General features: G+C 47.1%; 1 protein-coding gene across 3 annotated transcripts in view; it reads right to left on the minus strand.

Moving 5' to 3' along the window:
* Positions 1 to 1,520: 1,520 nt before the first annotated feature.
* Positions 1,521 to 15,010, minus strand: part of PPP6R2 (protein phosphatase 6 regulatory subunit 2) — a 90,254-nt gene continuing 76,764 nt past the window's right edge. For all 3 annotated transcript variants that reach the window (XM_034062904.1, XM_034062902.1, XM_034062903.1), the window contains 3 exons: positions 14,149 to 14,356; positions 3,313 to 3,468; positions 1,521 to 2,080 (listed from right to left, as the gene is read on the minus strand). In XM_034062904.1, coding sequence (XP_033918795.1) covers positions 2,029 to 2,080; positions 3,313 to 3,468; positions 14,149 to 14,356 — 416 coding nt within the window. In that variant the 3' untranslated portion in view covers positions 1,521 to 2,028. The remainder of the gene's footprint in view (positions 2,081 to 3,312; positions 3,469 to 14,148; positions 14,357 to 15,010) is intronic.

Raw genomic sequence — 15,010 nt, forward strand, 5'->3', positions numbered from 1 at the left:
CCCTGCGCTGCAGCCTCCGACTGTGCTATTCCAGAAAAGCAATTCCTCAACCTTCCCTTAGAGCAATAATGAATATGAGCTATCTCAGGGAACATAGAAGAGTGCTGTGGGTATGGCACCGGTGGACACTGATCCAGCAGAACACACTGACAGTGAACACCACTTTGCTCTCCTCACTCCCCACCACCCCAGTTCACCTCTCACACGAGTTCAGATGCACTACAGACATATCACAGGTAAAAATAAAGGATTCTTCTCACAAAGACTGAAATCTGTCTAGGATGCCTTTGCTCATACAACAGATCTGAGTGAGGTACTCACAGGGGAAAGTCCCTTGTTATGCACAAGTGAGAATATATCTGTAAAAGAAGCTATTTGGCTACCTATGTATCAAGCTTCATGCTTTTATTCCAAAGTGAATGATTTTCCAGCTTAGGTCTTGGACTAATGAAGTAAGCGGCATTTTAGCATTTGACAGGAGGGTTTCAGCACACAGCTCACACACAGAAGCAGGCCCACCTCTGTATCTAGACTACAGGGGCACGAGAACAAGCACTGGAGCTCTGGTCGTTGTGATGTGCTGTTTCCAGCCCGAGCCTGCTTCTGCAAGTGGCCCAGCACCTACAGCCCTATGGTCGATGTGCACAAATCCGGTCTGTGAACAGGCTCGGTGCAGAGGCTGGCACCACTTGGTGCAGAGCTGTGTCTGAAACCAGGACAGTCTTTATAGGAGTAGGTCCTTCAGCCTACGCAGATGATCCTGTGTTCCAGGGTCAAGTACACACCTTGAACTGACCTTGCTCCCAGGCAGTGTGAAGTGCAGTCCATTGCTCCAGCCTGTTTCACTCTAGCACCCCAAGGCAGCAGCACGTGTTCCCCCTACCCAAGCTTCTCCACGACCAACTACCTGGGGAGTAACAGCAGGAGTCCTGTGCTGGGGCCATGACACTCTCCAATGTTGTCACTAGGTACAAAGTGCAAAAGTGTTGCTGTTCCTGCATCCATTAAAAACGTTAAAAACAGAACAAAACAAACAGAAAAGGATTTCCATAATCATTTGAAAATACATTAAGTCTCCAAAAAGCCAGCAAACACCTGATAACCTGGTTGTGCCATATCTGCTCTCGGTCCTGCACAGCAGCAGTCCAGTGGGGCAGTTCTCCTCTCAGCTGGCAAACCACAGCTCCCTCCTTTGCATACTCTCCAGCCAACGGAGGATGACATCCAGGAAGTCGAGTTTTGGTGGCTTGGACTGAAGAGACCAATTGCTAAGAGAGCCAAGATCCTGCTGTGAACTGCCCCATCTCCAGAGGAGAGAGCATTGAGCATTCCCTGGAATGCAGCATTCCCTGCAATGCCGCCACTTCCCATTTCTCCAGACAGTTCAGCATTACAGAAAGTCAGCCACTCGGCCTCTGGCTTGGGACAACGTCAGCGGCTTCCCTCCCACCCCACAAAGGTGTATAATCAAATCCCTCCCTGCTTCATCCCATTTAAAGTGTTTGCATCTTTTCCTCCTATGAAATGTTTCTGATAAGGCTTTATTGCTATACAAAAGCGGTGCAAATGCTGCCCAAAGACAGCTCCATCAGGAACTTTGGTCACACGACTGCGGGACTCTTGTGCACTGTCCAAGTCCCAGCGTTAGACCTGCTACCTTTCCGAAGAGAAGCTGAATACTGTGTGCAATAACACTAAGAAAATAGGACTGAACCCCAAATACAAAACAAAACCGAGGGAGAGAGGGAACAAGGAACTCAAATTAGGCAGAAGGCTTGCTTGGGAAGAACCCCATCATTCCTGTGATGACTAACTGATTCAATGCTACATTTAGACAATGCAAGTGTCTTTCAGAACAGATAGTTGGTGTTGGAACTGCGGCTCTGGTCCTGAATGCCAGCTCTCTCATCAATGCAGCATTTATTAAAAAATAAAATTAAAAAGAAAACAAAAAAAAATAAATTGACAAATTGCATCACCAGGTAGCAGCCTGGCCTGGGTCACACACGTCCCATTGCATCGGTTTCATCAAGCAGGGCCATTTAATGTGGCTTCTGCACAGGGCAAGACTTCTTCTTTCCTAAACAGAAATCCAAAGAGTAGTGTTAGAGTAACGTAACTACAGGAACACACCCGCTCCTCAAGCTTACTGTCATCCTGGATGGAAACTTTCCTCTTCCGCAGTATCTGAGCCATCCTTCCCCTCTTATTTTTGCTTCTTCTGCCTGCTGAAAAATTATTAGCTTCCTAAGGAGAGCCTCCTCCAAGACCCTTACAAGATGGGGCAAGCACAGAAGGACATGGAGCTGTTGGAGCAGGTCCAGAGGAGGCCACGAGGATGATCAGGGGCTGCAGTACCTCCTGTATGGAGACAGGCTGAGAACACTAGGGCTGTTCAGCCTGGAGAAGGCTGCGTGAAGGGGGCCTACAGGGATGCTGGGGAGGGACTCTTCATTAGGGACTGTAGTGATAGGACAAGGGGTAAAGGGTTGAAACTGAAACAGGGGAAGTTTAGATTGGATATAAGGAAGAAATTATTTACTGTGAGGGTGGTGAGGCACTGGAATGGGTTGCCCAGGGAGGTTGTGAATGCTCCATCCCTGGCAGTGTTCAAGGCCAGGTTGGACAGAGCCTTGGGTGACATGGTTTAGTGTGAGGTGTCCCTGCCCATGGCAGGGGGGTTGGAACTGGATGATCTGAAGGTCCTTTCCAACCCTAACTATTCTATGATTCTATGATTCATATGCTACACTAAAAAATCAAACCAGGAGCTCAGAAGCCATCTCTTACTGCTGGTTACACAGCATTGATTAATCCATTGAACCAGCAGTTTGAAACACCACGGTCAGGATTATGAGCCTACCAGAAAGCTTCAACCTCACTAACCTCTGACAGGCACCCTCCAACATCAGCCTGGGAGCTGCTAGGGCTGTGCTGCACACATGGATCTGCAACTTCCCTCAGGATCAGTGTCCCTTGGGAGTCAGCGTTGGGACTGATCCTGTTCAACATCTTTGTTGCGACATGGACAGTGGGATTAAGTACCCTCAGCAGTACTTGCTCTCCATGAGTAAGAATTAAGAAGCCCACTACTCTAATAAAAAATGATTTGACTTCTGGGCCACTGAAACATGAGCGCAACACGTCACAGCGATAACTCTGCCCTACCTGCAGTGTAATACACTCCAAGACACTCCCGAGTTACCACTTGTGTGACTGTGACCATACACTAACAGCAGAATAACAGCATTCAGCGACACGGTGAAAGCAATTCTGTCACAGGGTGACAGAGCAGAGCTCTCAGCATCTCACCTGTCTTTCGTAGCTGCTTCTGTGACCGCTGTGACCACAGCAGCTGTGTTCTGGTGCTCCTCCACGTGTTGGGCCACGCTGTTCCGGGGTTTGGGTGCTTTTGTCGTGCCGATGTCGGTGATGGCCAGCGAGTCGATAACCATGCACTCTGCATCGCTGTGGGGAGAGTTCATGGTCATGGGAAAGTGGCACTTAATGGGGCTTAAAATTCCAATGGGGAACAAAAATATTCCTCCTCCTCTCCCAGCACACAGCACAAAAAGCCCACAAGGAAACATGAATGGAAAAGAAACTGGAATTAAAAGGCAGTGTGCATATCCTGGAGGCTGCTCCCTATAAATTGACATGACACCAAGTACATACAGGCATGACAGCTCCTCAAGAAAGGCATGCCCATTCCTGCAGCAAAATCCAGCCTAAGAATTCCCCAGACATTTCACCCTCCTCCACAACTACCTCTGCTGGGCACTCTCCTATGGGCAAACACAGGGAACCAGCAGCAGAAGGATGCAAATGTGATGCACATTTGGCCAGGACTTCACAAGTTTAGAGGGTTCAGAAAGTCAAGCTGACCACTGGGAGCAACAAGCCGGAAGCAAACCACTCATCTTTGTGTAAACTAGAGACTCAGCACTAGTACACAGCACCAGGAAGCAGCCTGGGCTGGAAGGGACCTTGAACTCAAACCTATCTGAATCTGTGACTCTAATTTGCTCTTGGTTACACACTGGATAACAGATTTCCACACCCAAGGGGCAACATTTCCAGTGGCATCTCCTCACAACAAAACAGAAGCTCAAATCGTGATAAAGGAAAATCCTGCTAACTCAAACCCTCCCAACCTTCTACATTTGTATTTTAAAGACCCATATCTCTAACTGGAGAAGTGACTGCTGTGAACATCTTTAGTTTTTGTCTTCTAAGGCAGAGACAAGCTTGTGTGTGAATGATCTTTCTCACCCACCTCTTCCTTTACCCAGATCCAGTCTCAAGCCCGATTTCTCCTCCTTTCAGAGAGCAAGCCTACTGAAATGGAAGGAAAGCTCAGGATGACTGAGCTGGAATCCTCTCACCAGCTGTTGAGGAATTTATAACACACATATAATCACAGGCTGGTAATGAAGATGAGACAGAGATTTGGAGACCAACCTCCTATTTCTGTAGCTATTTGCTGTGTGCTCTTGGAAGAAATACATTAAAAATAAGGAATAATGAGATCAAAACATTTCTGTTCCTGAAGGGCTGACATGCTCCTAAAAAGAAATACTGCAAGTACAAAAATATACCTGAGAGAAGCTGCAGGGGATGGATGAGACAGTGGAGAACTGAACTGAGCTGCCAGGAATGTCATTAGAAGATGACTTCCCACACAGGAAACTGGAGCTCATGAGACTCCAATTGCTCAAATATAAACTCCTTAAATTCAATCACTAAAACTTTCCATGACACAAGGATTCCAACGTGATGAAGCCCTGAGGGGAGCTGACCACTAAGGGGACATGGAAGTCCATCTCTCTTCAGCAGCTCATGGAAGTGCAAGGCTGGACAAACAAAGCTCTGTAGGACACCCACCAGTGGAAGACAGACCAAAAAGTTTATGTGGAAGAGGGAATGCTGTGACCCAGGCAGGAGGGTTGACAACAGTATCTCCTTCTAGCCTGGAATGAACTCTGGTACCTATAAATATTTGGGATTAGTATTCCTCTGGTCAGCTTGTTTGCAGCTGCTGGCTGTGTCCCTGACAGACTGGGATGACCCTGATGGCAATCTGTTTACCTCCACAGAACCCAACATGCTCCAAACCCCAACCAGACTGAGAGCAGGGACAGAGAGCGTGTTGCCCACAGTGAGCATGAATGTTCTCTTGCTAAGGCAGACTAAGGAAGAAGAGTCATCAGCAGCAAAGGTTGTATCTACCATAGTCTCAAGCTCTGCAAGCAGATCATAGACTCATGGAATGGTCTGGGTTGGGAGGGACCTTAAAGCTCCTCCAGCTCCAACCCCTGCCATGGGCAGGGACACCTTCCACTAGAGCAGGTTGCTCCAAGCCCCTGTGTCCAACCCAGCCTTGAACACTGCCAGGGATGGGGCAGCCACAGCTTCTCTGGGCACCCTGTGCCAGTGCCTCAGCACCCTCACAGGGAAGAGCTTCCTCTAACATCTCTAATACTTCCCACTCCAGAAGGAATGAGGAGTTTTTCAGCTCTAACTCAAAGCCACTTGTACACATTTTCCAACAACAAGTGAATGCTGGTCAGAAACACCTCTCTTCTCAAGGGTCAAGCACCCAGCCCAAACAACTTGTGAATGCCACCTACAGCCATGCCCACTGGGCTTCCCAACACAACTGCCAGGACAATCTTCCTTTGTGTTCACCAAGTTCAATGTCACAGCCAAATTTGGTGACTTAACCACCAAGTTTGTAAATGCTACTCTGGAGGTCACTCAAAAGAGAGGTTGCTATCATTCCACAACACTGCAATGCTCTGAGGTATCAAACCACCCCTAGTGCATGAGCTGAATGGCCAAACTCTTCAGTCTTATCAGAAAACAAGACCAGAAGATATGACCTGTATTGCTGGGCCCAACCATCTTCACTGCTAGGAGGTTCTAACACAGTTTGCATAAACTTCCATCCCTGGCAGTGTTCAAGTGCAGGCTGGACAGGGCTTGGAGCAACCTGCTCTAGTGGAAGGTGTCCCTGCCTGTGGCAGGGGTTGGAGCTGGATGAACTTAAGGCCCCTTCCAACCTAAACCATTCCATGATTCAAGAGCTGTACACTTCAGGTCAAAATACGCACGCACATGTACACATCCACTGCCTCACCACTGGGAAACACATTTACAGTTAGAGGAGAAGGCAGTCATGGAAAGCTGCGATGACAGTATTGTACCTGGCTTGAAGAAGGCCTTTGGGGACCTCTCCTCAATATACACAAATTGTTCTAGACAAGGGACTTTGGAAAATAAGCTTTGGCTTCCAGCTGCCTCTGGGGAAGGTTCCACCTTCTGCAGGAAGCCCAACATGGATGAGCCTGCACAGGGGGGAGGATGTGCTCATCCTGTACTCATGTGAATGCTCTGCAGGGATCTGCCTTTCAACTGCTACTGAAAACTCACAGCTCCCTCAGCTAATGAGGTTCAACTCCACAAACAACTGAGAGAAAAGCCTGGTAGCTCCTCAGCTTTTACTAGCCTGGTAGCTCCTCAGCTTTTACTACATGTAATATAACCCATGAAAACAAGAAGTATTATACACCCTCACTCCAGACCTGGGGTGCTACAAACAGTTGTTCATTCCTTTTTGCCCCAGTGCCCAAATCCTGCACATGCAAAGCTCCCTCAAGTGCAACTTCTTCTTGGAAAACCAGGATTTAACAGAGCTCATACTTCATAACAGCTGATGTTGGCATGAAACCATCCTGTATCAAACCCGATATCCAGGTCAATCAAAGTGATCTGCTCTTCCGTTTATGAAGACAAAAACATCAGGAGCTCACTTAACTTTTGGTATTATTCACTTCTTCCTACAGATCTCCACCAGCTTTACAAAGTACTTCAGTGCTGCAACTTTCAAACACCAGTCTTGCCCAGTTTCACTATGAAAACTCCTTTTTAACACCCGTTTCAACAGTACTACTACAAAACACCCTATGCTCACCCTGTCCTTCCCCTGCTCTCCTCACCCAGAGCCTCTCAGCTCTCGCAGGACAAACTGAGCTGCACCAGCTTTGTTGTCCAAGCTGACTTGGCATTGTGGTGCCAAATGGAAACCCAAATGCTTCAGCACCTAATGCAGCTCTTCTCCGTGAGAAGAGCATTCCTGATCTACAAAGGGTCTATAAAGAAGTCAGTCCCAACTGTTCATAGAGCTTTAGGTACTTTTGGAAAGAAGGATTTGACACTGAATGAAACAGCCTTTGAGTTAACTCTACCCACCTCTGAAGCTCACTACTGTGGCTCCTGGGATACACTTTAGATATCCTCTAGTCTCTTTGGTATCACAGACATAGACAACAGACCACCATGAAGATGCACTGGGGAAAGCAGTGGTCCTATAAACACAGAAGCAAGAAGGGTACAAAGAACGTGCCTGGACACCAGCCTCATGCCCAGCCCACGAGTGAGTTCCTGACATCCAGGCTCTGCAATGACCACCCAGGAGCAAAGGAAGGGATGCAAGGGCAGCCAAGCCACACACACTGCTCAGCACACTCTGAAGTGATTTGGTGGCTCTTAACCAGACCAAGTCACACCAAATAGGAGGTCTGGCTTCCAAATGTACATGCAGTCTTCATTAAAAGGCCAACACTTATGTTAGCTTAGAAGACCCCACCTGTGCCACTTATTGTGCTGTGTGCACCTTGATTGGAAACATTTCCTGGTGAAATGGAACCTCAGAGTAGCCACTTTCATGTTTCTTTATGAGTAAAAGTACACTGATCCGCAGGTAGAGATGTGCCATGCTCCATGCCCCATCTCCCACAGCATGCTCCTTCCCCTCATCCTCTGCTCAAGCATGTCAGCAGCTTCTCCATGTTAAGCAGCAGCACGAGATACAAGCAAGACACTCATTCCTCATGCTGATGCTCCATGCTCATCATGATGGAGCTCCATGCTCCAGCAGCACATGCTGACACCATGTGAATCTCAATGTCATGCAGGACAAACAGGCAGCAGGCACAGAAAACAAACACATCCCAAAATGGAAGAGCCCAAAACATCCACTGTGACACATCACTCCAATCAGCCTGGGACACCAGAGGATTCATCTTTCTGCTGTGTGCAAGCAGAAGCTGCACCAAAACTCCTTGCTCAATGGCAGCCGAGGCCATGGCCACCATACCTGGACCCTGGCACCCTCACCCAGAGCTATGTGAGGAACCACTGCCAGCAGCTATTTCTGAGCTATTTCAGCTATTCAGGGTTGTCTCTGCTGTGAGAATGGAAGTTAAGGGCTTTCATCCCAGAACTGTGTATGAGCAGCAACAAGGGGAGACTTTTACAGCCTTCCAGCGCTTTTAAGTGGGGCTACAAGATACCTGGAGGAGGCTTTGGACAAGGGCCTGTAGGGACAGGACAAGGGGAATGGCTTTAACCTGACAGAGGGGAGACTGAGATGAGCTCTTAGGCAGAAGCTCTTCCCTGTGAGGGTGCTGAGGCACTGGCACAGGGTGCCCAGAGAAGCTGTGGCTGCCCCATCCCTGGCAGTGTTCAAGGCCAGGTTGGACACAGGGGCTTGGAGCAACCTGCTCTAGTGGAAGGTGTCCCTGCCTGGGGCAGGGGCTGGAATGGGATGAGCTTTAAGGTCCCTTCCAACCCAAACTGTTCCATGAACCTATGGAACTGCTGCAGCACCTCAGTGTCTGCTTCCAAAACTGAGGAATGTACTGAATGAAAGTTGGTATCACACAGCCACAGAAAAAAATAGCTTGTTTTTAACAGGTAGCAAGTGCTATTGCTCTGCTGGATTCCAGCCTCTCCTCTGAACTTTCTTATTCAGTTGCTTATCCAAGCTACTCGGGTGAGGAGCGCTAAGGAAAAGGGGACAGTGAACATATTAAACCATAAAAATAAAGAACAAATGAAAAGAGCATTTCAGGTAAAGTTAAACTGAAAGAGAAATTAAAAGTTAAAATATCCCAAGCTCACTATTACCACACACAGCAAAAGCTGGATTTTTACTCTAAGTGCAGCTCATGTTTTAAGCAGCTTTGTGCAACCTTATTAGAACAATTCAATAGCACAATTCTTCAGACAGCTCTTGAAAATCGTACAGGAGAAATGCTCAGGTTAATATCACACAATTAGAACTGAAGCAGACAGACATGGAAATGCAAGTCATTTCCCACAAGAACACTGCTCACACTGCACCTGCTCCTGCATCCATTACTCCTCTTTCCCTGGTAAATGCAAGTCATGACTTGACACAGCCTCGAGCTGCTGAGCCCTCACATTTCACCTGCCTCATTCTTTGACTGCTCCTATGACTATACAAAGTCAGGCAAAGAAAACGGGGGCTCTTCAGCCTGGAGAAGAGAAGGCTGTGTGAAGGCATAAGAGCAGCTTCCAGCACCTGAAGGGGGCTACAAGCATGCTGGAGAGGGACTATTCATTAGGGACTGTAGTGACAGGACAAGGGGTAACGGGTTCAAATTGAGATAGGGGATTCAGGCTGGAGATAAGGAGGAAATTCTTCACTGTGACAGCACTGGCACAGGGTGCCCAGAGAAGCTGTGGCTGCCCCATCCCTGGCAGTGTTCAAGGCCAGGTTGGACACAGGGGCTTGGAGCAACCTGCTCTAGTGGAAGGTGTCCCTGCCTGTGGCAGGGGGTTGGAACTGGAGGAACTTTAAGGTCCCTTCCAACCCAAACAGTTCCATGATTCTATGCCTTCAGCAAAGCCTTAAAGTAATTTCTGAGACCTTTAAAGCTTATGGTTGCTCAAAACAGCTTCAAAAAAGATCAACCAGTTACACACTACACAAACCTCTTGGATCTTTCCTTAACAGCTTGAATGTTACTGCATTTTTTTTGGCTAGCAGTGCAGCCTGACAGCCCTTTTGGTGAGATAAAGGTATGTGTTGCACTCACCTGCTTATGAAGGAGGCAGAAAACGTTCAAAACTGTTAAAATGACATTGTTAATCATAAAACTAATAAATTATGTTTTGTAATTATGACTATTCTAAAATACACAGCTTTACAGAAAGCCTTTGGCCTTTGCCTTTGGCTGCATCTCCTGAATCCCCTGCTTGGAGAAGCTAGGATGGTATTTCTGCCACTGAGTAGCTGTGATCCCAGACCTGAACATTACACCTTTGCTGTAACAAACTCCTCTGCACATAGAACAGTTATGAGATGTGCTTAGTGCAGTGAATTCCTCTGTCTGTTCCTGATCTCCTCCAGAAATTGCAGCAACATCTTGCTAGTTTGCATGGGGAAAATTCTTTTAAATGGATAAATTCTAGAAAATAATGAATAAAACCTCAGAATTTTAAAGAAAATGAAAACATCTGGGGAAAAAATAAGTGTTTTGTAAGAATAAATAAGAGTTTGGAAAATAACATCAACCATTATTTCATGGTCTATTACAGTAAAATATGTGTTAGGGCTGTTGTGAGAAGGTCTTGAGAGACTTGACCACTGCCCCAGGTAATGCAGGCAGTAATTCTAGCAGCCAAGTGCCCTCAGTCAGGCTTTCCTCGAGTCATCTGGACCACAGCATGAACCCTCCTGCCTACAATAACAAACCCCCAAATCCTATTTGCAGAAAGAGCTCACAAATAGGGGGATGACAGAAGCTCAAGGACATCATGAATGACAACACCATATTTGCCTTTTAGAGGTTCACCAATGGCTCTGTTGCCATGTGTGCACTTCCCCAAAGCTCTATACCCAACTCAAATTAAGGTTTTCAAAATAGGATTTCCAGGATCTTTTAAGTGATTGGGAAAAGAGGAGCTTTCCAATGGTCTGACAGCTCTTTTTTTGCCAGCCCAGGATGAAATAACTAACAAGAGAAATGACTTGTCAGGTGGATGTTTGGAACCCCGAGGAGGTCCCCATCATACGTACCCTCCAACTGCAGGTCTAAATACTCTGAGCAATACCCACAGCAAGAGAGAAAGGCAGCGAAAGAGGCAGAGAGAGAAAGCAAAGAAAGGAAGAAACAGTAAAGATTGCTGAAATAGAACAGACAGAAGAGTTAACTGCAGCAGCCGCATCCTCAAATGCTGAGTTCCTGCCAGGACATACCAGGAACATTCCAAAGCCATTTCAAAGGGTACAGTCACTGAACATAACAGAAAATTCACACCAATATATAAACCAAGCAGAAGATTCAACACAGGGTAAAACGCATCTTTCACAAGCCCAACACATCCAGGCTGAAGTTATCAATGAGTGAGATTTGCTGATACTGGATGCTCCTTGGGCAGAGAACTTCAGCAACCCCCCCTTATTTTCACATAAGAAGCTACCATATAGCAATATGGGAAAAGAAGTTAGCTAAATAATCTTAAAGGAAAGAAATAAACCTGGAACACCTTCTCTATATGATGTTTAAGGTAGCCAATACTCTCAGGAGTAGTTTAACCAGAACTGCCATGAGGGATGTCCTACCAATCCATGCAAGGACAAACCATCAACCTTCCAGAGTTTACATTCTGAGGTGGCACAGGCAGGCAGAGAAGCATCAGCAATTGGGAAGATGATCACAGAGGGTATTTAGATGTGTACTAAAACATCCGGAGGCATATACTGAAACATTTGGTTCTTGCACGATCCCAGTGATTGTAGAATCTACAGAGTCCTTCTGAAGCTCCAAGGAGTATTAAAGATATCAATTGTAGACTTCAGTATTGCAGGGAGGGGAGAAAGGAGAAGGAGGATCTCCACTGTAGACTTCAGGAGGGGAAAAAAAGAGAAGGAAGAGGTGTTTCTACAGGAACTTGAATGCGGTTTGGGGAGGTGTTTGTAGAAAGTCAGTAAGAACCAGAGTCAATCCAAAACATTCTCAAACTTCCAGCATTTTTCAGGGATCATTAAGAAACAAATGAATGTATTCACTACTGGTGCACCTGTTCCATGAGAAGGAACAGTCTGGGAGAGCAGCAGATACCAGAAAATTCCCATTCCCATCACTGTTCAAGATGGCAATTCATACACTGGGAGAAACCTGGCTAAGAACTGAGCTGGAGCAGCTGACATTACCACCCATGGAACAGGTTTCTGTCTTCCCACAGCTTCTATTCTGATTTTTGGCTACAGTTGTAGCTGTGGAAGCTACAGACACTTTTAAGTGGAGACTGTGGTTATTTAAGTACCTACTTTCTTTGCCAAAATGGAATTAGTCTGTAGGACTGCAGTCATGCAAACCCAAGCAGGTTCTGGAAGGTTTGTCCTTGCTGAAAGTGCTCCAGAAATATCCACTTATGCAGAGAGAAAAACACATTTGAAATGACACTGCCTGAAACAGCAGCACAGCCACAACATCTAACTAGCCAAAGCAGAAGAGAACCCAGCTTCCTACCTGCAAGGGAATAAACGGAAGGCATAAGAACCTGCCAAGTAAGACTCACACTGCTGCTGTGCATCCAGCCAGCCACGTGTGTTATGCTACTCTACTCACGCCATGCATTCAGAGAAGAAAAACATCTGCAGCTCAGTTTATTTTAGGTACAAATGCCAACAGATTTAATTAGATCTAATTCAAGTACACTGAAAACTGGAAAGGAGATGGTGCTTTCAGCACACCAGGAGGGAGCATTCTTATTCTCTTAGATCTCTTTTGTGAAGCCAGGCTGCTTGGCCATGCCATTCCTATGTGTACAAACAAGCTCCATTTATCCAAACAGCTCTTCAGCTGCAATCCCTACAAGCAAAGGAATCCCAGGTATCTCACTCATTTCACCTATGAGGAGGAAAAGGCTACCTGAGGTGGGCATCCAAAATAAAACACAGTCGTGTTATTAACAACTCAGCTCAGAGCTGCTAAACCAAACACACCTCTGGTTAACTGCCTGCTTCAATCAGCCATGGTTCTGTAACCCCATTGTTTCCTGAGCCATGGCATTTTAACTCCTAGTAGCTATTTGCTGGAGTGTATGCACATGCCAAGGCCATGCTGACTAACCAACAATATCACATAACCTAGCAGGGTAAGAAGTAAATAGCTGTTCCTGAGTCAGGTGCACAAAACAGGGACTCCAACTAGTTAAATCACACCCTGCATACTAATAAGGAATACGAGGAAAACCCCATATATCTGCATCCAGCTCTGGAGCAACAACAAAAGAAGGAGCTGTTGGAGCAAGTCCAGAGGAGGCCATGGAGCTGCTGTGAGGGCTGGAGCAGCTCTGCTCTGGAGCCAGGCTGAGAGAGCTGGGTTGGGTCAGCCTGGAGAAGAGAAGGCTCCTTAGGGGGAGAACTTAGAGCAGCTCCAGTGCCTGAAGGGGCTGCAAAAAACCTGGAGAGGGGCTTGGGACAAGGGCCTGTAGGGACAGGCCAAGGGCAATGGCTTTAACCTGACAGAGGGGAGACTGAGATGAGCTCTTAGGCAGAAGCTCTTCCCTGTGAGGGTGCTGAGGCACTGGCACAGGGTGCCCAGAGAAGCTGTGCCTGCCCCATCCCTGGCACTGTTCAAGGCCAGGTTGGACACAGGGGCTTGGAGCAACCTGCTCTAGTGGAAGGTGTCCCTGCCTGTGGCAGGTACTTGGAACTGGATCAGCTTTACGGCCCCTTCCAACACAACAGTCTGATTCTATGATCTTTAAACTGGGTAGGTATTTCTGACTGAACACAAGTGAACTTGATGTTTAGTTTTGAAAAGCACCTTCCCCTCTCAAAACTAGAGTAGGCTAGATCTGAACACAGGCAATTCCACCCAAACTGCTGCCTAGCAGGTAAAAAGAATCTCAGGATTTACTGTACCTTTTTCTGGAATTTTGCACTTTCTATCATTTACTGCCTCTAATGTACTACTTTGTCAGTGAGAGGAAAATGACAACTTGAGTCACTTAAATCTGCCCCTTGCAAGACCACACACTGCTTCCAAGATGTTGCACTTGCTATCACAGACATTTTGCTTGACTCTTCTGTGTGATCTGACCTGGCATCTCTGCCACGAGCCTGGGCCTGGATCTCTTGTGCAGACAGATGGGTGATACTCCATGATGTGGCCAAGTGACTGAAGTGAGCCACACGTTTCTTAAAACAAACCGATTGTGACAAGGAAGCTGGAAGATACCTTGCACACACATGGAACCATAGGGTCTAAAGGGATTTTTTAACAATGGGCAGAGCAGGATGCTGGACCAGGGAAGTTCCCTTCCTACCTGGTGAAAACAGCCTTCTCGTTCTTTGCATCCATGGTCAGCTTGATGGTCTCCTGGCCTGAGCCCGTGCTGATGGTTTCCGTGATGGTGTCAGCTTTGTCCTCCTCCTCCTCACTGTCGGAGCCCCCAGAGGAGCTGCTGTCTGAGGCCACCAGCGGCGCTTTCCTCGTGACACAGACGTTCCAAACACAGGGGGAAGCAGTGCTGACTGCAGGGAGTGAATAACCCACAGCGCACAGTGAACAAACCACAGGAGCAACTCCCCAGGTACCACCCCAAGGAAGCACAGCAGTGTGAAGGGGGGTGTTTACAATGGCTGCATATCTGGAGATGGTGGTTTCTGTGCAGATCCCACACCACACAAGCTCAGTTTTGCAAGCAAGAGGCAAAAATGAGTGTTCTCCACCTGCCACCTTGTGTCCATGTTTAATACAGACAGAAGAGGAGACTATTTTGATTGACAGAATCATAGGGTGGTTTGGGTTGGAAGGGACCTTAAAGCTCCTCCAGTTCCAACCCCCTGCCATGGGCAGGGACACCTTCCACTAGAGCAGGCTGCTGCAAGCCCCATCCAACCTGGTCTCCACAGCTCCACTGGGAGAGTACACCATAAAAGTGGGGCAGAAGAAGGCACCTTCTCCCTTTCAGTTGCTACTAGACAAAAGGCAAATTTAGTTCTATCAAATTCCTCTGTTAAACCTTGGTTTTCCTTGCTCAGAAGGGAGGAGGGAAAGAAATCATACTGAAGGTCACCAAGTAGCTCACCATGAGTACCAACAGTCTAAGTTCACAAAAACACAGAATCAACAGGTTGGAAAAGACCTTTAAGATCATCAAGTCCAACCACAAATTTCATCCTCTC

The sequence above is a fragment of the Melopsittacus undulatus genome, chromosome 5 (assembly GCF_012275295.1).
Source record: "Melopsittacus undulatus isolate bMelUnd1 chromosome 5, bMelUnd1.mat.Z, whole genome shotgun sequence".
In the NCBI taxonomy this organism is placed as follows: Eukaryota; Metazoa; Chordata; class Aves; order Psittaciformes; family Psittaculidae; genus Melopsittacus; species Melopsittacus undulatus.